General features: G+C 42.8%; 1 protein-coding gene across 1 annotated transcript; it reads left to right on the top strand.

Annotated features, from left to right (window-relative positions):
* Positions 1–252: 252 nt before the first annotated feature.
* Positions 253–21,943, top strand: LOC117487095 (beta-1,4 N-acetylgalactosaminyltransferase 2-like). The gene is made up of 12 exons (XM_034135738.1): positions 253–418; positions 7,046–7,182; positions 10,721–10,861; positions 11,076–11,182; positions 11,439–11,476; positions 13,999–14,065; positions 14,462–14,581; positions 14,797–14,883; positions 15,045–15,226; positions 15,493–15,636; positions 18,650–18,878; positions 21,296–21,943. Exons 2-12 carry the CDS (start codon positions 7,046–7,048, stop codon positions 21,487–21,489), a joined length of 1,446 nt encoding a protein of 481 aa, XP_033991629.1. The 5' UTR covers positions 253–418; the 3' UTR covers positions 21,490–21,943.
* The last annotated feature ends 2,541 nt before the right edge of the window (positions 21,944–24,484 follow it).

The raw sequence follows: 24,484 nt of genomic DNA on the forward strand, positions 1-24,484 counted from the left end.
TGGAGACATGTCAAACCTGTCAGGTACCATGCTGTGTGTGTGTGTGTGTGTGTGTGTGTGTGTGTGTGTGTGTGTGTGTGTGTGTGTGTGTGTGTGTGTGTGTGTGTGTGTGTGTGTGTGTGTGTGTGTGTGTGTGTGTGTGTGTGTGTGTGTGTGTGTGTGTGTGTGTGTGTGATGTTAATATGTATTTAAATTGTAAAAAATGCTTCCACAGCATGCAACACAAGTGGGTGTGGTGAATATTTAAATCTCTGTCGGGCACATCGTATTGTCACAGCTCATCACATGGTCACAGCTCTGTTTCAGGTGTGCCAGCCCTCAGGTTCACAGGATAACATCAACGCAGCTCACAGACAGGTTTAACACAGGTCTGAAGTGCGCTAAGACGAAGACACCTGGAGTATTGTTTAACCATCAGGTATTTACTATTATAACTATTGAATGTGGTGTTTGTAATGATGTATTATAATGATTGGGATGTTTGTCAACTTGTATAGTTTAGTAATAAATGTCAAACAACTGTAATATATTTAAAACGAGACAAGAAGTGATGATGCCCACACCGGTTGTTTCCTCCGTAAAAGAGAAGAATATAGAGATTTAACCGGGGAGTGTGACATGTGTTCGCTCTGTTTGGTGATACTGACGTAGGCTTCTGTCACATTCAATTTAAAGCAGGTGATCTAGGTGAAGGCTCTGCATTACAGGTGCTTGACAAATCCATTTTATTTTCTATCATTTAAGTGTGTCTTTTTTCTGCTTGGATTCGGGCTTCTTTTACAAACCAGCATGCCATGACGTGTCAGCGAAACGGCTGGAAGTCTGCCTAATTCAAACCATCTCAGGAGGGGAGGCAAGGCAAGGCAAGGCAAGGCAAGGCAAGGCAAGGCAAGGCAAGGCAAGGCAAGGCAAGGCAAGGCAAGGCAAGGCAAGGCAAGGCAAGGCAAGGCAAGGCAAGGCAAGTTTATTTATATAGCACCTTTCAACACGAGGCAATTCAAGGTGCTTTACAAAAATGAAAGACATTCAGAAAAAGGCATTTAAAAACAGTCATTAAAAAGCAAAGAGAAAAAATAAAATAGAGAAAAAAGTACATGAATAAAAAGCTACAGTGCAGTTTAAGATATGAATAGTTCACACAGAAGTTCCACTTTACTGATGCCTTTCTTTAAAGGGCCCATGTCATGCTTTTCCGGTTATTACCCGTCCCCTTGTGTTATGAAGGTTTTTATGCATGTAAACGGTGTGCAGAGTCAAAACCCTCAAAGTACACCCTGTAGCGAGTAAAACTCTAACACAGAAAATACCTCCCCAAAACGCCTCGTTGGAGATACGTCACTGCCCATTTGAATCTTCCATTTAGTTCCGGGTACGGCATGATGTCATGCGGTACCCGGAACGAAATGGACCAATCCCGAAGAGCTATGGCCACACCCAGCGGCGCTGGCCGCACCCTCTGCCAGCCTAACATTTACTGTTGGAAGCTCTGGTTCAGTTCACAATCGATCCAGTCATGCCACTGCCAAGGACCTGTTTCCTGAAATGTGAGGAGAAATCTGAGCTGTTTGTCCTACCGACGGAAGAACCACGACGAAGTCAGTGGTTGAAATTTCTGTTTAACACTGTTCCTTCAGAGGTTCGAAGAACCGGCATTTCACAGACGAAAGCTTCCAAAACATTGCCCAGTTTGAGGCCGGATATGCACAGCATTTGAAACTGAAGGACGATGCTATTCCTAGTTTGTTTGGACCGTTTGGAGCAGGGGAAGATTCGGGTACACAACCTGTAAGTTTGCATTGTTATTTGTGTATTTATCAAACAAGGTATCTACCACGACTGTTTAAATGTGTAAACGTGTGTTGGACTGCTAGCGTTTCCATATATCAACTCTAATATCAGCAGATGGCCTTACATACATGTATCTCATAGCAGGAGAATGTCCGCATTCACACACGAAATACTCATAGACAGTATACTCCGGGTGATTTACCGTACGGTCAGTCGCGAAACGTAATTACATTATAGCTGACGTTCCTAGCGTGTATGCTACCGAGCTAACCAACGGAGCTAGACATGGGTTTGCTCGGGAAAACACTTGACACAGTGCTTACTGGGCTAACGACGTTGCTAGCGTTTAAATATATCAACTACAATGTCAGCAGATGGCCTTACATGTTTGTCATGGCAGGAGAATGTCTGCATTCACACACGGAATACTCATGCAGTATACTCCGGGTGATTTACCGTACGGTCAGTACATTACAGTTGGCTAGCTAACGAGGCTAGCTATACATGCTAGCGGAAAACATCGTATTCATGCCAGTTACAATGAATGACCGAACGTAGCAGACTACCCGTATAAGATTGCAATTATAAACACGTTATTGCTAGCCTAATATGAACCACTAGCTTTTGTTCATAGTAGTTTTATTACACTACATTATAGTTGTCGTTACACCGTTCATATCGTGTTAGCTACCAAAGTAAACAAAGCTAGGTTAGCATATTAGCTGGCAAGCTTACTGTGTTGATTAGATAGATGGATTAGATAGATCCACACTCCTACCACAACTACTACAAACGAATCTAAAACAACTAAGTTTCTCTAATATTTTGTGATTTGCATTTGATTTCGTCCAGCCAGATCCTGGCGGACAATACATGACGGGACTACCACACTGATGCATCGTCCTAAAAAGCCCCGGCTGCGATAGGCAAGATGCCGACAACGGGGAGGAATGGATGATATACCGTGTATATATGTATATTTATGTTCATTTTGTACATTTCTAAAAATAAAGTTTGATGGAAATACTTAGTAGGCCTATCCTTTCTTCCCTGAATTATTTGCTCCTATAACATATCATTCATATATAGCAAACCATGATTTGATTTCTCATCAAACAGTAGTAGTATATTACAGGTAAAAATAACGTACTCTTCTATAACAACAGTTGTAGGTACAGTTCGGTTAGTTAGCGTATAAAATATACGGCTGTACCGACGCCATTATAAGACTGATGTTCCGAGAGCGAGCCGAAAAAAGCACTGTTAGACATGGGCGGAGCCTCTCTGGTGGTTGACTAATCAGAAAAGAGTGGCCGAGCTGACCAATCGGAGCACACTAGGCTCACAGGGAGGGGGGGGCAAGAGCTCCAACGAGTCGTTTAGTGGAGAGAGTGAATACTGCTGAATACACATACTTGACAGAGATGCTGTATGCGAAACCAATGTGAGTTTGGAAAATTGCACAGTATAAATCTATTTTAGTATACCTCAACAATGTAATTATGATCAGTGGAAATGGCCATGACATGGGCCCTTTAAGGTTTCTCCGAACATGAGCTGTGTGCGCTTGTATGGCACATACGTCCCGAGCAGCATACACAGAGAAAACCAGCCAGGACACAGTCCCCAGACACTGATTCCCTGGGGTTACTAGCCCCAAATGTTCATTAACCAAAAACGAAACACAACCGCTCAGTTTTAATTAAAAGCAGCGGCAAAAAGAAAAGTCTTCAGCCTGGATTTAAAAGTAGTAAGAGTTGCAGCCGACCTGCAGGTTTCTGGGAGTTTGTTCCAGATATTTGGAGCATAATAACTGAACGCTGCTTCTCCATGTTTAGTTCTGACTCTGGGGACAGAAAGCTGACCAGTCCCTGAAGACCTGAGAGTTCTGGATGGTTCATCATTTAGCAGTAGGTCAGACATGTATTTTGAGCCTAAACCATTCAAAGCTTTGTAAACCAGCAGCAGTATTTTGAAATCTATTCTTTGACACACAGGAAGCCAGTGTAAGGACTTCAGAACAGGAGTGATACGTTCTGCCTTGGCTCCAAAAACCATTACCTCAGTTTTATCTTTGTTTAATTGGAGAAAGTTCTGACACATCCAGTCATTGATTTGTTCAATGCACTTACTCAGTGTTTGAATTGGAGCATAATCTCCTGGTGAAATGGTTACGTAGATTTGTGTGTCATCCGCATAGCTATGGTAACTTATTTTGTTGTTTTTCATTATCTGAGCCAGTGGTAGCATGTAGATGTTAAACAGAAGAGGCCCCAAGATGGAGCCTTGAGGTACCCCACATGTCATATTTGTCAACTCAGATGTGTATTTACCTATAGAAACAAAGTTGTTTCTGTCCTTTAAGTAGGATTCAAACCAATTTAGAACTGTTGCCGAAAGTCCCACCCAGTTTTGCAGTCGGTCTAGTAATATGTTGTGGTCAACAGTGTCAAACGCAGCACTGAGATCTAATAATACTAACACTGAAGTTCTGCCACTGTCTGTGTTTAAGTGGATGTCATTGAAGACCTTTACAAGAGCAGTCTCAGTGCTGTGGTTTGGACGAAAGCCTGACTGGAACACATCCAAACAGTTATTTAAATGCAAGAAATTACTCAACTGTTGAAAAACAACCTTTTCAATGATTTTACCTAGAAATGGCAGGTTTGATATGGGCCTGTAATTGTTCATTACTGAAGCATCTAGATTATTCTTTTTTAATAGCGGTTTAATGACTGCAGTTTTCAGGGCCTGTGGAAAAATACCTGAATGAAGAGACTTGTTTACTATATGAAGTAGATCTGAGGCCATGCAATGAAAAACATATTTTTTAAATCCTGTTGGAATAATATCAAGGCAGCAGGAGGAGGATTTCAGAAGTTGAATAATGTCCTCTAGGTTTTTATCATTAATCTGATGGAACTGTGTCATGGTGTTTGAATTGATTTTAGGTGGACACAGGGACAAAACATTTGCTGTACCTGATGCAGAGGCACTGACTGCTTGTCTGATTTTCTGAATGTTGTCAGTGAAGAAGAAGGCAAAGTCATTGCACGCCCTGGTGGATAGAAATTCAGAGGCTACTGACACTGGGGGGTTAGTTAGTCTGTCGACGGTAGCACAACGTTGTTTTTGTTTTTGGTAATGATGTCAGAGAAGAAAGACTGTCGGGCAATTTTCAATTCCAAATTATAAAGGCCAAGTCTCTCTTTATAGATTTCAAAATGAACCTGGAGATTTGTTTTTCGCCACCTACATTCAGCTTTTCGACACTCTCTTTTTTCTGTTCTCACGGTCATGGCCTTTCTCCATGGAGATATTTTCTTGCCAGTCACTTCCTTTACCTTCGTTGGAGCAATGGCATCTATAACATTTTTAATTGTTGAATTAAAATGATCTACTAGCTCATTTACTGAGATGTTAGCAGGGGCAAGTGTGGAAGAAAAATTCTGAGTAAACATTTCCCTAGTATTTTCAGTTAAATATCGCTTTGTGGTTACCTCTTTCTGAACATTTTTGTGAACAGAAATAGAGCTCTCAAAGAAAACACAGGAATGATCAGAGAGTGCAACATCAGTCACCACAACCTTTGAGATATTCAGACCCTTAGAGATAATTAAGTCCAGAGTGTGCCCCTTATTGTGCGTGGGCTCCGCCACATGCTGAGTCAGTCCATAGTTATCAAGAACACAAAACAGTTCTTTAGCCCCTCTGTCCTGGGGGTTGTCAACATGGATGTTAAAATCACCAACAATGACTAGATGGTCAAAGTCAATACACACTATAGACAGCAGTTCAGTGAAGTCATCAAAAAAGCTTGCACAGTATTTGGGTGGTCTATAGATATTTAGGAACAGAGCTCGAGAGGAGCATTTCAGCTGAAGGGCCACATATTCAAAAGAAGCAAAGTCCCCATAAGATGTCTTCCTGCATTGAATGGAATCATTGAACAAAATAGCAACTCCACCCCTTTTCTTATGCATTCTTTCCTGACTCATAAAACTGAAGTTGGGAGGGGTTGATTCGATAAGAACAGCTGCACTGTTATTTTGTTCAATCCAAGTTTCCGTTAAAAACATAAAATCGAGATTGTGCTCAGTGAAAAAAATCATTGATTAAAAATGTTTTTCCTGCCAAAGACCTGACATTTAATAAAGCTAGTTTAAGTTTGTTAAACACACTATCAGTAAGATTTTTTGTGGCAAGCTATGGCTGACGTGGAATCACTTCTAAATTTGATAAACTCACACAAACTTTTGAGCGCTTCCTGTATCTAAGCTGATTCACCGCTCTTAATCTATTACCTATCAACACAGATATCGGCAAAGCTACTGGCAGGCAGGGCCCCGGCATGTCCTGGGAAGAGTTGAGAGTGCCATATGCCCTTGAGCCTGGACCCAACCCATATCAGTTAGAGTTTGCGTTTTGTACACACACATTCTTGGTGTGTACCCGGTACACAGCCCTCCTGTTCCTTGGAATCCTTGTAGCTGCTAACTAGCTGTGAATTAGCATGCCTTTGTCCATTATTTTGCAACACTGGTGAAGTGGTGTCATTCCAACCTGGTCCATTCACTTCCACGTTAACTTCCAACCGTTGCATTTTCATTTCCAGCACGGCCATCTTCTGTAGAAGTTTGTGGAAGTCATCTGTAGAGAACGGAGGCATTTTGCTGCCAAGTAAGCTAAATAGCATGCAGTACCAGGCTTTAGCTGTTGCTAGGCCACGCTACTGTAAGACTGAGGTCGTCGTACAAATATTGAAATATGGCTGAAACCCTCCGTCTATTTATGAAGAATAACTGTCCCAGTGATAAGTTAATGTCCAGGAGCCGCTGCTCAAAGTTTTCAGAAAATAAAAATAGAAAATAAAAAGAAAGCAGAGGCAAGAGCAAGCAGAAAAGCGTCTGCACTGTAGAGGAAGAGGAAGAGGCTTCAGAATGTGAGTTAGCTGTTAAGAATAAAGGTTTATTTTATACTACAGTCAACTATAATGTCATTTTATCCATTGATGACACTTTCTTGGTGTTTTTGTCACATTAGGCGCCTCAGTTCTGTTCTGTTTTGTCTGGGTTAGTGAGGTTAGCAAGTGTCATGTCTGACATGGATAGTTGACCTACTTCTTGTTTACTGGCATCATACGTTCCTCTCACTGAACCTTTTTGTTTCTCCATTCTCATGGTTCAGGAATCATGAATGCTTTATAAATGAATCAATTGCTTCTTGGTTAATGGTCTGTCTTTTTGTTTCTCTACAGATGGCTCTTTGTAATGCAGCAACACTTCAGACTGCTACTCTTGGGTGTGTGTTGGTGTGTGTTCTTTCATATCTGTATTTAAATGGGAATGTTGGAGGTCCTGAAGCCAACCCACTTCCCTCACAACATACAAAGAGGTAAAGTATCCGTGTGTGTGTGTGTGTGTGTGTGTGTGTGTGTGTGTGTGTGTGTGTGTGTGTGTGTGTGTGTGTGTGTGTGTGTGTGTGTGTGTGTGTGTGTGTGTGTGTGTGTGTGGTGTGTGTGCGATTGCGTTTCACATGAGTGCATTTGACATGTGTGTATGAGAGATTTTTACATATGTCTGTGAATGATTTTGGTTTCAGTTGTGTGTGTGTGTGAGCAGGCTCGGATTGGCCATCGGGAGATTCGGGACTTTTCCCGGTGGGCCGCTGCCGTTTGTGGGCTGCTGCATTCGGTGGGCCGCTGGCTCTGGCATAGGTGGGCCGTGGAATATCACAGCGCCACTGCCACCTATCACATATCTGCCCCCCACCGGTGGGGCGCGCCCCACACTTTGAGAAACGCTGACTTAGACTAAAGTTAATTATCAAAACACTCAGAGTCCTTACCTCACTGAGCTGTAGTTATCAGAGCCTCTCAGTCTGACAGTAGATGTTGTGGAAACAGCTCCTTATATCCGTTAGCACAGCTAGCTAACCAGATGCTAACAACAACAATCCCCGGCACCGGTGCACTCTCTCTCTCGCTCGCGCAATCACAGAAAATGCGCTCGTGCCACACACACACACAGCCGAGCTTGAATGACACACAGAGACCCAGAAGTACTTGTACTGTAATGTAGCATATTATTTTCGATGGCGTTATTTTATGATCATATGACAGATGAACAGATCGCCACTGGGCTTTCAACTAAAGACACAGCCACGCAAAAACTGCGGCATGTGTACAGCTCCTTATTGGTACTGCAGTATTTTAAGTGCCGGAGCTGCGTTCCGGTGCGCTCCGGCAGCACTACACCCCTGGTCCTGTTGTCACATGATCTATGACATCACTAATTTAGTTCTCGCCTTTTAATCGCAATAGAGACATGCATGGTTGGCATCTGGACAGCTAATATTAGATATGTTGAAAAAATTAGAGACACTTTGTCCCAATTTAGGTCTTCCACGCATTATGGGTATTATCATATAGTTGGAATGCTGATAACAGCATTCCAACTATAAGTTATGCTACGGACAAAAAGTTTATTATTCCGCCCGCTTATTTTGGCCCTCTTCTCCTCCCACATTGAACATCGCAGAAACTCCGTTCAAACATCAAAACATTCAGCTCGGTCGGGAATCGATGGCTATTACTTTTATCATTCATAACTTTCATAATTCCAGAGATACATCCCATAATACATCACATTTTTAACCATTGAAGTCAATGGAGAAATTCTTCTGACTTCAACAAATCTTCATGCGACTTCAACTGCTAACTGTTCATTCATACTTTCACTCAGAAACCTCATTCCAACTTTAAAATGTTACACATCTTTCTGACATTATTCGTGTAACACAACTTCTAAATCTGATTCTTACTTTTAGAGATATTAAACATGGTTCAGACCTTGGTAAAGAGGCTTTCTTCAGATTTTAACATTAACTAGAGTGCGTGATGTCACAGCTAGAGTGGAGGAAATCTTGAAATTTGCCTTCATATATTTTTTTAAAACTGCCATAATTCCCAAACCCTACATTCCTGAGACATCATTTTTCATGACAAACGTAGGAAAACATCTCGTAGCTTGAAAAATGATAATTAAGCAAAAATAATTAAACAAAATGCCTCTTGAGGGCATGAAGTGACAAAAACTTTCAACATGCCTCCATTAAAGCCCATTGTAATTTCAGGCTGATATTTCCTCACGGTAGCAGCCGCACACCTTTAGTTAAACTGCCAAAAAGGCCACATTATTAACCCGAAAGTACACAAAAATTACACTTCAGATACTAAACTTCCTTGACATGCTTCACGCTTTGAAATTTCACAGATATCTGTTACGGTTCTTCCACAAAACGTTCACATGTAAAAGGTTTATCTCTCATTCAGAACAATGGAAACCTTTGATCTCTGCACACCTCGTTAGCTCAAATATAAACACCTGTGTCATGGAACACGATGATGTCAAAACACACAGGTGTTCGTGTTTGACCTAACGACGTGGTCACTGGAGTTTAACAGACTGTCTGAGCCTATTCTTTTCTGTCTGATGGAGACTTCATACTGACTTCAACATGTTCCACCTATTTTATACATTATTGGTGACACACAGCTGTCGTCGTTAGCTCAAATATAAACACCTGTGTCATGGAACACGATGATGTCACATTGACAGGTTTGGTAACGATGCAGCCATCAACGCATCTAAGCGTATTATGGGGTGTCATCAAATGCCGTTGCCATGGCGACAGACCACTCGCCATGAAGCACGATGTCGCTGTAAGTCCAATGGACACGGTCCGATCGTCCCCCAAACTTTGCTTGTATATCACTGGTCCAGCCCTCAACAGCTCTACGTCAATTATGGGGTTTCTTCAAATGCCGTTGCCATGGCAACACAATGCTCGCCATGAAACACGGTTTTCTCATAACTTCAGTGAAAATGCTCCAAACGGCCCAAAACTTCACAGGTTTGGTAACGATGCAGCCGTCAACGCATCTAACCGTATTATGGGGTGTCATCAAATGCCGTTGACATGGCGACAGACCACTCGCCGTGAAACACGATGTCGCTGTAACTCCAATGGACACAGTCCAATCGTCCCCGAATCTTCACTTGTATATCACCGGTCCATGCCTCAACAGCTCTACGCCAAATCTGAGATCTCACCATGTGCCGTTTCCATGGAAACGCATCCCTCGCCTTAAAACACGATGTTGTCGTGATACCTATGCAAATGGTCTAAAACAGCACCAGACTTCAGATAATGGTTAATGGTCCGGCCCTCAACAGCTCTATGTCAATTATGGGATGTCATCATATGCCGTTTCCATGGAAACGCATCCCTCGCCATGAAACACGATGTTGCTTTAACTCCAATGGACACGGTCCGATCGCCCCCAAACTTCGCTTGTATATCACCGGTCCATGCCTCAACAGCTCTACGCCAAATCTGAGATCTCACCATAGGCTGTTTCCATGGAAACGCATCCCTCGCCTTAAAATACGATGTTGTCATGATACCTATGCAAATGGTCCAAACACCACCAGACTTCAGATGACAGTTAATGGTCCAGTCCTTAACATGTCTATGTGCCATTAGTGAGTTTTCCTCAAAAGCTGCTGCCATGGCAACGCATCCCTTGCAATAAAACACGATATTGCTATAACTCCTGTGAAAATTGTCAAAAAGTGCTAAAACTTCACATGTGTGCCAACAGTCCAGCCGTGAAGACATCTACAGTTTTGAGATTTCTTCAAATGCCGTTGCCATGGTAACACAATGCTCGCCTTGAAACACGGTTTTCTCATAACTTCAGTGAAAATACTCCAATGCACTGAGAAAGGGATGGGAGGATGAATTAAGGGATGCATGAAAGGAGGGAGGGATGAAGGGATGAAAGGATGGGGATTAGGATGAGGAATATGACACAGAAGTCAAACCAGATGTTAACCTCAGGTCTTCCATGTAACCCCTAACTTTACAGGTTGCTAGCCGGGAATCAACTTCCCTCAAAGACGGCATGCACCTGTTCTCCAGGTTCAGAGCAACTCAAAGACTTCTTGCCTCCAGATTCTGAGGAGCTGTTAAAACGCAGAGCAAAGGAGTTGCAACAACACAAAGCCAGGTAGGGAGTGGCTGCTTTCCATTGACTTATTGTTCAGTCGCTCTTTAACCTTAAAACACTTGTTTAATGCGTGCTCTACTAGAGGTGGAAGAAGTACTCAGATCTTGTAGTAAAAGTACCAGAGTGTAGGAATACTCTATTACAAGTATAAGTCCTGCCAATGTTTTAAGCCTTTACCTCATCCTCACTACTAACCATCCTATCTCCCCAACAGGACTGAGTCTGTGTTATCCACACTGCTGTATGCTCCGTCTAACTCTCCCCTGCAGTACCCTATCCAGGGTTTCAAAGTACGACCTATGACCCCCACCTTCATCCCAGGTATGCTACACCGTACAGTATGTCCTTTCATTACTCTCATTGTGACAGAACAGAAGGCTGTGTTTAAAATACAGTAAACAAATATTGATGTATGACTCAGGAACTAGTTAGACAGGAAGGGGATGTTTGGTTTGGTTTGATCACACCCTGATATATTTGCATTACATGTGTTTAGTACAGAGTCAACAAAGCCAGAGGTGAATGAGTGTACTTGTGTAAATGAAGAGTATGAAAGCACATTTCATTTTGATTTCAGGTCTAGAACTGCATGCAGAACAAAGAAGCAACTACACGGTTGGTGTGATCCCACAGATTCAGCTGATCCACAGCTTTTAGAGAAACCTGGGCTAGTGTTTGGCCGGTTCATACAAGATGGCTGCTGGGTGTTTATATAATGTGTATAATATGTATAAAACATGCCACATGTAAAACACATTGATGGTATTACATTATTCAATACTTCATGTAAATGACACATTAGAAATATCATATTTGTCGAATTCAAATTACTTGCAATTATATTCTCATCGATTACGTTGCACAGCAGCCATCTTGGTGTAAACCTTTAGGAGAGGGGCAGAAACCTTACTGCAAATATCTGGTACAGCTAATTGTTTTGTTTGTGAGGGTTCTTGCTTGCCCTATTAAGCCTTTAAGTCAACGTGGCTGTAAAGCTAGATACAAATAAGTGATCCGGCATTGGCCTCTTTATGTGGTGGAGCCACTGGAGTGAAGCGTTGTCAAACTAGAAGCTGAATGGGCGTCCAATCAGGTATTTCGCAGTGGACCAGCTACCATATTGCACTTTTTTTTGTCCACTGTTCTCTAGTTCATCTCTTGGTGAGCCAGATTCCGGCTAATGTACATTACCGGGTGTTCTCCCCCCTTTACCTCCTGGGACAAAACAACCCCCAACCCAACTTTAGGGCATTGGTCTTCAAAACTAAAGTGGTTTCCCACAGAGGGCCAGATAAGCCCGGTTTTCGTTAGACAGTGGAGACAGGGGGAGTCGTTCCCATCCAGGAGTTTGACAAACTGATTTGGGTAAGCTTTGAATAACCTAACGATGCCTCACTAACCCTGAGATAGTCCATACAGACCTGGATTGACCTCTTGGACGTGCGTACCAGAACGAAAGGGCGAAATCAGTCATTGATGGATAACATAGGCAGTTGTACGGCCGAACGACGCAATGTCTGCTTCCTGGTCCAGTGAGAGATGGTCATTACAAAAGAGCAGGACTGATTTGTTTGCTTTTTAACACCGGTCCCAACTCATTTCTCTTGTTCATCGCCTTGGCAAGAGAGGCAGATGCAACCTTCCTCCTTGCTTCCAGGGCATTAGGTGGGTATTCTCAATTCCACCAACCCTATCAGATCGTACCAACTCTTAATGAATTAAAGCAAATTCTCCCATTATAACTGCCCAAGAGAATAGAGGTTTGCTCAAAACTGAAACTTAGACCCTCTTCCTAGTTGTCCTTAACAAGGTTCAGGATACCCTGAACAACAGTTCAAATTGGGGAAAACCCCATGGATCATGGGGAACCTCCCGTATTGTTCGAAATCTCTTTGTGATCAAACTGACCAAACAAGTTCCTTAGTGTTTTAATAAACTGTGGCAACAGCCCATCTGTCTGTGGATGGTAACCACTAGTCCAGATTGAGTGAACGCCCAGTAATGTAAACAGCTTGCGTATTGTGCGTGAAATAAAGGATCTTGGTTGGTCAACATATCTTTTTGGATCCATAAATAGTATGAAACAGTACCTGCACAAGACTCTTGGCAGGGATAATACGCAGCGGCACCGCCCTGGGATATCACATTGCATTACCTACGAGGAATAATACAAAGCATGTGCACTCCGGTCTAATAACCAGATGAGGTCCATGCCAATTCTCTCAAATGGCATCCAAATCAATGGTAGTGGACCCAAAGGTGGTTTCTGGTGTCCGGTGTGTAAACCAGCCGACATTCAAGACAACATGTGCCTCACTACCTCACATCAGCCTCAAATCCGCCAGCATGCCCAGCCAAAATAATCTGGTAGTGTTTTGTGATATCCTAGATGAGCCACCTGGAAAATAGTTCCCCAAAGGCCATTTTGGCACCAACAACTTTGTGTTTTCGTCTCCTCTCTGAGTGTCACAGCTAACAAACCACATCCCTCCTTCAGAATCCAGCCTACTGCCAAAGACCAGAACCAGGTTTGACAGCATGCTCTTATTGTGTGACTGATTACCTGATTCTGATCAGCTGTCTCTGGCCGAGGCCCTACCATCTGTCCACCAGCAGTCAGGACCCGAATCAAAACCGATGCCAAATTGTTCTCATCATGTAGTCAGGAAAACACTTGTTCTCCCTTAGTATCCCAAATAAAAGTACATTTATAATAGGAAAACGTCTCCCCAATCGACCGTGGCTTTCAAATATTTCTGCTTCCTGTTACCGTTTGATTCTGATGCTGTGGTGTGGGACTGGCTTCCCTTTCTCTTTGGAAATAACTGTAACTATAACTATGAAGCTCTGTGTTGGGTCTGTGCTCTCCATTGATGTTTCAATGGAGAGCACAGACCTTGAAGTATATTTTTCTACCTGAAATCCTGTGTGAAGGAATGCTAAAAAGAAAAATGTAAGAAGTGTGTGAGGAGAACGCACAAGTATTTATCTATTTTCTATTTGTTCCACCTTGTTCTCCACCTTGACTTATTTTCCTGGACTACCTCATATATAGATAAGATGCCCAGCATAAATAACGTTATTTAGTTTGGTTAAAATAAATAGATTGAAGATTTACTGAGATGTGTCGACTCTAGGTCTCCTTGGAAGTGTCGGAAGGAATCCTGAGAACAACTATTCCAGCTAAAGGAGTGCAGATAAACGGTAAGATCTAACTGAATCTGACAAACAAAGGAGCAAACAATATCTGACAATAGTGGATATGTAAGGTATGTACTTAATTTTAGGGCCAGATTAAAAGTAGGATCAAATGCATCATTGCTAAACTCTGTGCATTGTCTAACAGTGAGCAAGTCATACCAGCGCAAACATACTAGTGATTACTACAAACGATTGACCTAAGGACTACTGTCATCTATTAATCAAATCATGCTGTAGTCTCTCAAATATTTGCGTTTGGCTTAGATATTATCTCCATTGCACATGTGGATTTCCATTACACTGATTTGCTTTGCTGTTGTCTTTTTAGAGCCATCTAAAGTAGCCGTAGTGTAAGGCATAGCCATTTAAAATGATCTTTCTTTTCTGTTGTGGAAACAGTGACAGGTAATGGTGAGAGCCGACTGATGGTGGAGTCCAGCAGCCTGGAGGCCCTCAATGAGCTGCTGGCTGATGTGTCCTATACCAGCACTATTTACCACATACACACCGGAGACCTCGGTATGCATCTAAGACATTAAAACTAAACTAGAAAAAGTCTGTCTTTATTTAGAACAAATGTCTTTGCATGAATTAAATTCACAAAATTACAGAAGACCTATTAGAGTAAATGTAATCAAAAAGAATTGCAAAATCATAAAGTTGTCGATGCTTTGTACAGGTTTGTGTCTGTGTGTATTTAATCTAGAGAAATGTGTTTGTGCTTCTGTTCTCAGCAACCTTCCAGTTTGAGGACCATGAAGCTGTGTTTCCCATTACCATCAAACAGCCTCAACCTCCAGTCCTGTACGACATGGGAAAAGGTGGGAGTTCACTCACCGTGGGGATAACACACTCATTTATTTATGGCAGGAAGGAGCTGCTTCTCTTCTTTGTCCAATGATGCTCTTGATCATTGGACAGTGGATCTCATGATGTCTTCATGTGTCTTTTCTTGAAATAACTCTTCTTCTCTATATGTCAGATATCAACTCTCAAGTCACCATCATCACAAAGACGTTCCTGCGCTACCCAGAACTCAATGCGTTGTTGAAAACCATCAGAGAATTCTACAAAGACATTGAAATCATCATTGCAGATGACAGCATAAAACCAGAGAAAATTACAGGACCTCACATCCAACATTTCATCATGCCTCAAGCTAAGGTATACACACACACACACACACACACACACACACACACACACACACACACACACACACACACACACATACACACACACACACACACACACACACACACACACACACACACACACACACACACACACACACACACACACACACACACACACACACACCCCAACAAAAACGTTTACACACTGTAATGTGAGAACAAGCCTAATGCAACTCAAAGAGGCGTAACATCTAAAATGACCAATAAAACACGAATAATGTTTTCCTCCATCAGGGCTGGTTTGCTGGCAGGAACCTGGCGGTCTCCCAGGTCACCACCAAGTACTTCCTGTGGGTGGACGATGACTTCCTGTTTACCAAATTGACCAAAATTGAAGAGCTGGTGAAGGTGATGGAGGCGGTCCCAGAACTGGACGTGGTAAGACTGAAATGGCTCGTTTCTAAAGGGCTCCGCTTGGGTTAAATACTTGTTGTGTCTACTAGCTGTGAAGCATGTGAGACTTTCATCCCCTTTTCCATCGAAGAGGTTCCAGGGCCAGTTTCGGAGACGATGCCCAATTGCCAACCAGTTCTTCCGGCTCTCTGCCCCAATTTACTGGTTGCATTTGGAACCACCAATTTTCTGGGATGGAACCGAGAACTGCATCGAAAGAGATTTATGTCGGAGGCTTGTGTGAGATTTGCCTGAGCAGTAACAGTTCATGGCGAGTACTGCAAAAAAACATTAAAGGTGGGGTAGGTAAGTTTGAGAAACCGGCTCGAGATACACTTTTTGTTATATTCCATGGAATGCTCTTAACATCCCGATAGCAATGAATATCTTAAGTGCTTTGACAAAAAATCCATAAAAAAATATCATCTGTGGAAGCTGTAGTACTGTAAAAAGCACGACCAATCATCTGAGCCGGCCCGGCTAAAATAACTGGATGGCCTACCTGCCTGTCAGCCTTCCATCTGTGCACAAACTTATCTGGTGCCCTCATTGGTCATGTGCGCGTTCGTGTGTGTTGGAGGAGGGGCTCTGTAAGGAAGTGGCAGGTTTTCTCCGGTTGTGTATTTTCAAATTCTAGCGCACTCGAGCTGGTTTCTCAAACTTACCTACCCCACCTTTAAGTTGTAGCAGAAGCAATAGAGCTGAGAACTCAAAGTGACTAGAACATTTATTTATGTCACGCAACATTAACCAGGCGTAGGTAGGACATAGTGATTATTTCCCCCGTTCTTTTTAAGGACCACGTGTTCGCTATCATTGCCCGTATTGAACAGGGCAATTATTTCCCTAAACTTGCGATCTAGTGAAATAAAAAGATAGGCTAAACAAGTTGTAATATTAGGTCGCAAGTAAGATCATAGTGAAAAACATGGCTGTAAATTATACCGGTAGAAAACAGCAAATGCCACAATGATCCGAATCAGAATCAGTTTTATTACCAAGTAGGTCACATACAAGGAATTTAAATTGGTACCTGGCATGACTTCAGTGAGCTGTAAAAAGTGACTGTAAACACTGGGGACAGCTAGTCAGCAGAAGGCTTCAGGGTGGAGGGGGAGCAACTGGTGCTATCCTGGCTCCAAAATGGTGGAATGAGCTCCCCATTGACATCAGGACAGCAGAAAGCTTACACATCTTCCAGCGCAGACTGAAAACTCATCTCTTTCGACTCCACTTTGAGCGATAGAATTGCTATCAAAGCACTTATATACTAACAAAGGACTGGCTTATCTAAAGCCAGTTGAGTAGCACTTGAAATGTTTTGGCTCTATGAAACCTGATGTACTTATATGATTCTGTTTTCTTCAAGTTTGTATCTTCTTGGTCGAATGCACTTATTGTAAGTCGCTTTTGATAAAAGCGGAAGCTAAATGCAATGTAATGTAATGTTTTGAGTTTTTTGAAAAGTCTGTTTACTTCTCTCTCATTAAAAGAGATAGACTTTGATGTATTGGGGGAAGGCAGTGATGTGGGTGAGCAGGTCTCTGATTGGCCGGATGGTTCCAGGGCTGTCACATTGTTCTTAAAAGCGACAGTAGAACTGGTTCAACTGGTATGCAAGGTGTCGGTTGTTCATGGAGGGGGAGGCCTTTGGATTAAAGTCGTTAGCTATGAACTGGTGTTGGAGTTTCTCACAGTACAGTCGTTTATGGCGCATTTCCACCATGGCGCAGAGCGCGGTTTAAGCGTGCGGTGTCGTGCCGTGCCCGTTTTTGGTTGCGCTTCCACTAGGCCTAGGTACGGCCCGGCCCGGCCCGGGGCCACTTTTTCACCTCTTTTCTGGCCCGACAAAATTGTGGTTCTATCGGGGCCAACAAACAGGGCTGAGTCGGGCTGAGTATGCTAAACTAGAGAGAGCGTCGCTGGCAAGGGGGCTACAACTACAACAAGATGGACATATTTGACCGTGATTTAATTGTAATACACGTTTCAAAATGATGCCGAAGTAACAACATACTGATACCGGTTAGTAAAAACCATGAATTAATGCTTTGTCAAGTCTGCAGACAGACGGCAGGCGAAAAACCTTTTAAAATGCGTGTTTTCTAAATGGAGATTGGCTAAGCTAACGCAGTATATGCTCCGACCGTCCACACTCACAACAACGGCCTATACAGACATAAATAAAGCAGCGACTGTACTCGTCATGACACAGGCAGTCTGTGGTGTGTACTTGTTTAACTTTTGTCGAGTTTCTGAACATATATGAGGAGCTGTGAGCTCTGAGTGCTAACAGCTAACGGCTGTGTTGTTTTTCTGGGGTTCTCATTGAAGATGACGTCACGGCTCTGCCTACACTGCGTTACTATAGTAACTACCCCAGTTCCTAAACTGTAATGGAAGTGCAGCATGAAGTGAGCCGGCCCTGTTAAGGCCCAACGTGGCCAAGCAGTACCGAGCGTGGCCGAGGCCGACCGTGTGGTGGAAATGCGCCATAAGTGTCTCTCACCGTTTTACAAAACCTGTACTTTGACTATTTAAAATGTGCCTTATCATCACTCCTAAACGCCTCCTCCTTTTGCAACTTGAGCTGTCTCAGTTTGGCTGTGACCCAGAGCTTGTTGTTGTTGTGACTCATCCTGCTGCGTGTAGGAATACGCCCCAATAATAGCAACCAGTACTAATTCAAAGCATTTATGGTGAATAATAATTCATATGTTGTACGTATACCCAGTTAATGTTCCACGACCTGGGGTTTTATATAATATGTAATGCATTGTTTAACAGAAGTATTATTTGGTTCGTTGTTTTTGTTTTTGAAATCACCATTTCAGAACTGGAGGGGCATGTCTCTCACCATTTGAAAAATGTGATTGATTGATTGATTGATAATGTGTTAACAAGAGCCTATTCCAGCATGTGTTTGGGCAAGAAGCAGGTACACGATGAGCAGGTAGTAAGATTATAAGCAGTTCTCTTGTCTCTCTGTTCCTTTCAGCTTGGCGGTAAAGTAGGAGGAGACCAGTTTTATTTCTCTCTCATCTATGAGGAAGGAGACGAAGTGGAAGGTGGCTGCATGTACAGGAAGTCCAGAGGGAAGTTCCACTCTCTTCCTGGTTACCCACAATGCTCAGTGGTCAGTGGGGTGGTCAACTTCTTCCTGGCTCGTACAGATGCCGTACAGAGGGTGGGATTCGACCCTAAGCTCAAGAGGGTAGCACACTCAGGTATGTCTAGATCAGGGGTCTCCAACCTTTCTTCATCTGTGAGCTACTTTGAAAAAATGAAAGTGGCCAAGAGCTACTTGCATCACATCGCTTACATTTATTCACATAGCACTCATCAGTTGAATTAAGCTACTTTTGTACACGTGTGAAATTGCAATACCTAAAGCTTATCAAAAATCTTAAAGGTCCCATGTCATGCTTTTCTGGTTATTGTTATGTAGGTTTTTCTGCATGTAAACGGTCTGCAGAGTCACAAACCCTCAAAGTGCACCCTGTAGCGAGTACAACTCTAACACAGAAAAGACCTGTCTATGCTGCTCCAGAACGCCTCGTTGGACATTTTTCTTTTTCCATTTTTTTCTTCCGAGTACCAAGTGATGTAAGGGTCTAAGTGACGTAATGGCTACGCGGACTTCCTCGCACACTCACACTCACTCAGCCTTATCTTTTCTCAGCCGCAGCTCCGCGGATTTCTCAGCCTGAACTCAGCCTGAGCACACACACAAACTCACAGCCATGCTATGAGTGTGTGTGTGCTCAGGCTGAGTTCAGGCTGAGTTTCGCTGTGTCTCGCTGTCTCGCAGACCCCTACGCAGCAACCAGGAAATGACCCCAGTAATCCAGCTCACACTGTCCGCTCCAGAAGCAAGCCCCGCAACGTCCCGCCAACACGGCACCCAGACCCCACGCAGCATTCTCATCTGTTTGTCATTACTGGTGTCATTTCCTGGTTGCTAACAATCGCCATTGTAACACATAATCACTGATGTTCCGCTGTAACGGTGGTGGACTCATCAGAACAGAGTGGACGAGCTGACCAATCAGAGCACACTGGGCTCATAGGGAGGGGGGGGGCAGGAGCTCCAACAAGTTGTGTAGGACAGAGAGTGAATACACTTACTATACAGAGATGCTGAATGAGAAACCAATGTGAGTTTGAACATTGAACAATATAAATCTATTCTAGTAGACCTCAACAATGGAATTATGATCAGTAGAAATGGCCATGACATGGGACCTTTAACTTCACATCAAGGTCCAAGAAAACGACAATTTCTCAGATATTATTATGGCCCACATAGTAAGTACATCACTGAAAATGCACATAAATGTCCTTAATCACCACCTCACAAGCATCTTATGGCAGATGTGTAAAATAAGTGCATTCACTCTTTTTTACAGTCAGTGAGATGACTGGCGCTGCATGGAGTCCACCATAGAGGTGTATGCTGGAGTGTACCCACTTAGGTTCACTCTAATAGAGTCATTTAAATGTTCATCACTCAGTCTCGTTCTGTATTTAGATTTCATGACATTCATGTCAGAAAAAGCTGCTTCACAAAGTAAAGCCAAATAAAGCAGACATGTTCAGTGCTGCTTGGTGAATGTTCTTATAGTTTTCTGGGTCTACAAGGCTCCAGAGACTTAAGCTGAACATAATTTTGGAGATTTATAACCTCCATCTCCATCTCCACAGGATTGACACTGAACAGTTCAGCCATCTTTTTCTTCTTCTTCGTCTTGACATGAAATTATAAACCAAAATAAATAAATTGTATAGGTCTAGCCTCCCTATATCTGTGTATGAAATGGTTCCATCCTCAAAAACTAAAAACTAATGCTTCTGCAGTCTAGCTGCAGCTTCTAGCAACGGTCTTCTGTTAAAAAAAAGACACTGAATGTCCTGAATGTGGCATCACACACAGGACTTGAGTCTGAACACAGCAGACAACAGGAGTATTTACAATAGCATATACAAACTAAAATACTGCATGTGGGTGCACACTTACATTCTCTGTCTTACTGTTACATAACTCCCATGAATGTATGAGATTAGGTTAGCTTCATCATATCTCAATCAGTGATTAAGTGAATAATAAAGTTTCTATTGGGTTATCATCATTTATCATTATTTTCAGGGAGGGGGTGGGGTTTGGAGGAACAGAGGAGACGGTGATCGTGGAAGCTGTTTCCCCCTGCCTTCACAAACTTTACACACGTATTTATCAACTGAAAATAGCAAGAGGACATTCATACTCTGCAAGTTGCTGTTGGTGGATAAAGCAGACTGCTCCGTGTGTGGTGTCGCTGTGCCGCTGTGCCGCTGTGCCGTCTGTTCCTTGATCTCTGCGTCACCGACCAATTTGATATTCGTGTGACAGAAACAATTAAAAAATAGAAAAACGTTATTGTCCGGCCGCGGCCGAAAAATCAAGAAGCAACGTTACTACGCTATAATCGATAATCGAGCGGCAAGCTACTGAAAAGCTGCCCGCGAGCTACCGACGTGTTGGAGACCACTGGTCTAGATGGTTTGCAGTCCAAGTGGCAGTAAGTCCACACTCTTTCAGTTGTTGCTGTCCATGATCGTAGTTGGCCTTTTTTCCTAAATGGCAAATGTCTGTCTCTGCCTCTAGAGTTCTTTATGGATGGCCTGGGCTCCTTGATGGTGGCAACATGTGGCCATGTGTCTGTTTCCCATCAGGCCAGACTTAAACACAAGGACACCAAGCTCTACAAAGAGTTCAGATACCCTCCAAAGAGTGATGTGACCTCAAAGCTGCAGCTTCACTTCTTCAAAAATCACCTGAAATGTATACTCTATGGATAGAAGACCACTAGAGGACAATGTTTATCAGTATCCTTTTTTAAATATCAATAGTCTGTATACATATATCAATGATACAAGAAACATTTTCTTTACTTGACATGTTTTGTCCGTGTAGATTAAAGTGTCAGTGATAGCACTACTTTTGTCTTACCTGACTTCAAAGACAAATGAACCGCCACTAAAATGCTTACTTGTTTTTATACTGAATCCTTCACCACAATTTCCCCTGTTTTTTGACTGTACTACCGCATTATCCTGTGTGTCAATTTCCATTTCGATTACTTTGTTTAGCGTCACCAGTATTTATAAACCTTTATGATATGTGTAATATGTAATGTAAAGCGCATTGAGCATTTGGAAAAGTGCTCTAATAAATGTAATGAATTATTATTATGATTATTTATCTTGCCAAAGAAATGTTTTTTAAGCTTCTAAATAAACTGTTCAAAAGTAACCATATGGATTATCAGTATGTGAGTTATTTATCCACCTAATTTGCACCAATGTTTGGAGCTGTGTCAGCTGCTGGTCGACGTATAAAAAGCATGTCGGCAATGTTATTATAACAGTGACTACAAGAGCAGTACAGACAGGTCTGCACTGAAATGCAACCATAGCGTATTAACAGTTATGATATAATTATAAAAAGCCACCAATTTGGAGATAAATAGCTAGTTATAAAGAAAGCTCACGCTAGCTAGCTGGCTAGTTAGATTGCTAATTTCTGCTAGCTAGATGGATCAGAGTGTAATGTTCAAGAGCCAGGTTGTTAAATAGGTAACTCACGTTAGCTAGATAACTAGTTAGATATATAACTAACCCTAGTTAGATAGTTAGCTTTATTTCTAGCTTGTTAGATAGCTTAGATTCCCTCGTTAGCTTGTTAAATAAGTAGCTAACGTTAACTAGCCAGCTTGTGTTACGCCCCTTTCTTTTCAGATGGGGAGAAATGATCACAAGAGTGAAAATGGTGTTTCATCACGATGACATTTACTCAAGTGTTTTGCATCAAATGATAATCAAAATACAAGGTTGACAGGTTTTAGAGCAGTAAATGTCTTCTTTACACGATGCACATTTTCTGAATTTTTGTTCGTTTTCAGGGACACCACAGTATGAGCAATGCTGTTGGGACCATAGACTGTATATATAAATGGACGTAGGGTCCGTGACGTCACCCATAGGATTCTGCAGAGTTGCCGAGAAGCCCTTACTAGGCGGAGTCGGCCACTAACGTCTCGACAGTGACGTCAGAGTCTAACTCCCGCCTGCTCTTAAGTCTTATCTTTCTTACAGTGCAGACGCTTTTCTGCTTGCTCTTGCCTCTGCTTACTTTTTATGCTGATTTTCCTATTCTTATTCTCTGAAAACTTCGAGCAGCGGCTCCTGGACATTAACTTATCACTGGGACAGTTATTCTTCGTAAATAGACGGAGGGTTTCAGCCATATTTCAACATTTTTACAACGACCTCAGTCTTACAGTAGCGTGGCCTAGCAACAGCTAAAGCCTGGTACTGCATGCTATTTAGCTTAAGCTAGTTGGTAGCAAAATGCCTCCATTCTCTACAGATGACTTCCACAAACTTCTACAGAAGATGGCTGTGTTGGAAATGAAAATGCAACGGTTGGAAGTTAACGTGGAAGTGAATGGACTATGTTGTGGGAATAACACCACTTTACCAGTGTTGCAAAATAATGGAAAAGGGTATGCTAACTCACAGCTAGTTAGCAGCTACAAGGTTTCCAAGGAACAGGAGGGCTGTGTACTGGGTAATAAATCTACAAGTGGTAGTCCTCCCTGGAACTCTCTGGGTGCAAAGCCTAAGAGTAAATCATTTCCATGGGATCTGGGAGGACGAATAACAGGCAGAGTCCAGCGCTCTGAAATCTGTGATGCGACCGGCTGGCCTGCATTGTTATCACCCAGGAAGAGTGCCTCTTCAACCCCTATTCATACTAGGAAACAGCCGTGGACAGCTGCTAAAGGGAGAACTACAAACAATCCTCCTAAACCACCAAGTGTGCCAATCCAGAACAGATACGCTCCGCTGACCGAGAACCGGAGATCTCTTTCTGATGACCTGGATAACCTGTCCTCTTCACACAGCAGGGTAAGGACCAATAGCTACTCCAAAAGTAAAAGGCTAGAGGGAAAGCTAACGACTGGGCCTGAAACTCTGATTGTGGGTGACTCTGCTGTAAGAGATGTAAAAGGTCTGTGTAGTAAGAACAACACCAAAGTACTCTGTTTTCCCAAGGATATGGTCTCTGACTTGGCTGAGAAGATCCTGCATATTGGGGCTGAACATCCAACTGTGAAGAATGTGGTACTACATATTGGAACAAATGATGTTGTGAAACAACAGTCAGAAGCGCTGAAAAAATACTTTAAATGTCTGTTGGAAACTGTCAGCTCTCTAAATGCGGAGGTGTTCATCAGTGGCCCTCTACCTCCAGTCAGAAGAGGAGTGGAGAGATTCAGCAGACTGTTTGCATTGAACACGTGGCTTTCCGCTGCCTGCACTGACCATTCTGTCCATTTTATTGACAATTTTAACTTTTTCTGGGATCGCAGACATCTTTTTAAGGCAGATGGAGTTTGCCTGAACAAGTCAGGAGTGAAATTGTTTATCTCTAACATATTCAACTGCCTGCGTCATCAATCTGTTCCCTCTGCCAAGGACAAGCGGCAAGAGGAATCAAAACAGGAGAAAGACACAACACATCGCGCAGAAAACCCTGAAGAAGTATCACTGCACCCGCCTGAGGAATGTTCTGATTATGGGAGACCTATGACACAAATGGAGGAGTCTCCACTGCCCGTCACCCCCCCTGTCAACGCCTTTGAGGATACTCTTCATTCATCCCCCAGCTCTCTCTACTCTCCGCTCACCCTTTCACCCTCGCCCTCCCCCCTGGAGTTCGATGACCGCATGAAGGCAATATGCAGGGTTGGCAGCATGTCCTTTACCCCCGCCCCTCAATGACGCCCAC

The sequence above is a fragment of the Trematomus bernacchii genome, unplaced genomic scaffold (genome assembly GCF_902827165.1).
Source record: "Trematomus bernacchii unplaced genomic scaffold, fTreBer1.1, whole genome shotgun sequence".
Taxonomy (NCBI): Eukaryota; Metazoa; Chordata; class Actinopteri; order Perciformes; family Nototheniidae; genus Trematomus; species Trematomus bernacchii.

Bases quoted from the DNA above. Each gene is read 5' to 3' on its own strand.
- LOC117487095 (XM_034135738.1), top strand. From the start codon at position 7,046: ATGGCTCTTTGTAATGCAGCAACACTTCAGACTGCTACTCTTGGGTGT. The intron at 11,183-11,438 runs GTATGCTACACC...TTTTGATTTCAG, and splicing joins GACCCCCACCTTCATCCCAG to GTCTAGAACTGCATGCAGAA. The intron at 11,477-13,998 runs GTTGGTGTGATC...TGTCGACTCTAG, and splicing joins AACAAAGAAGCAACTACACG to GTCTCCTTGGAAGTGTCGGA.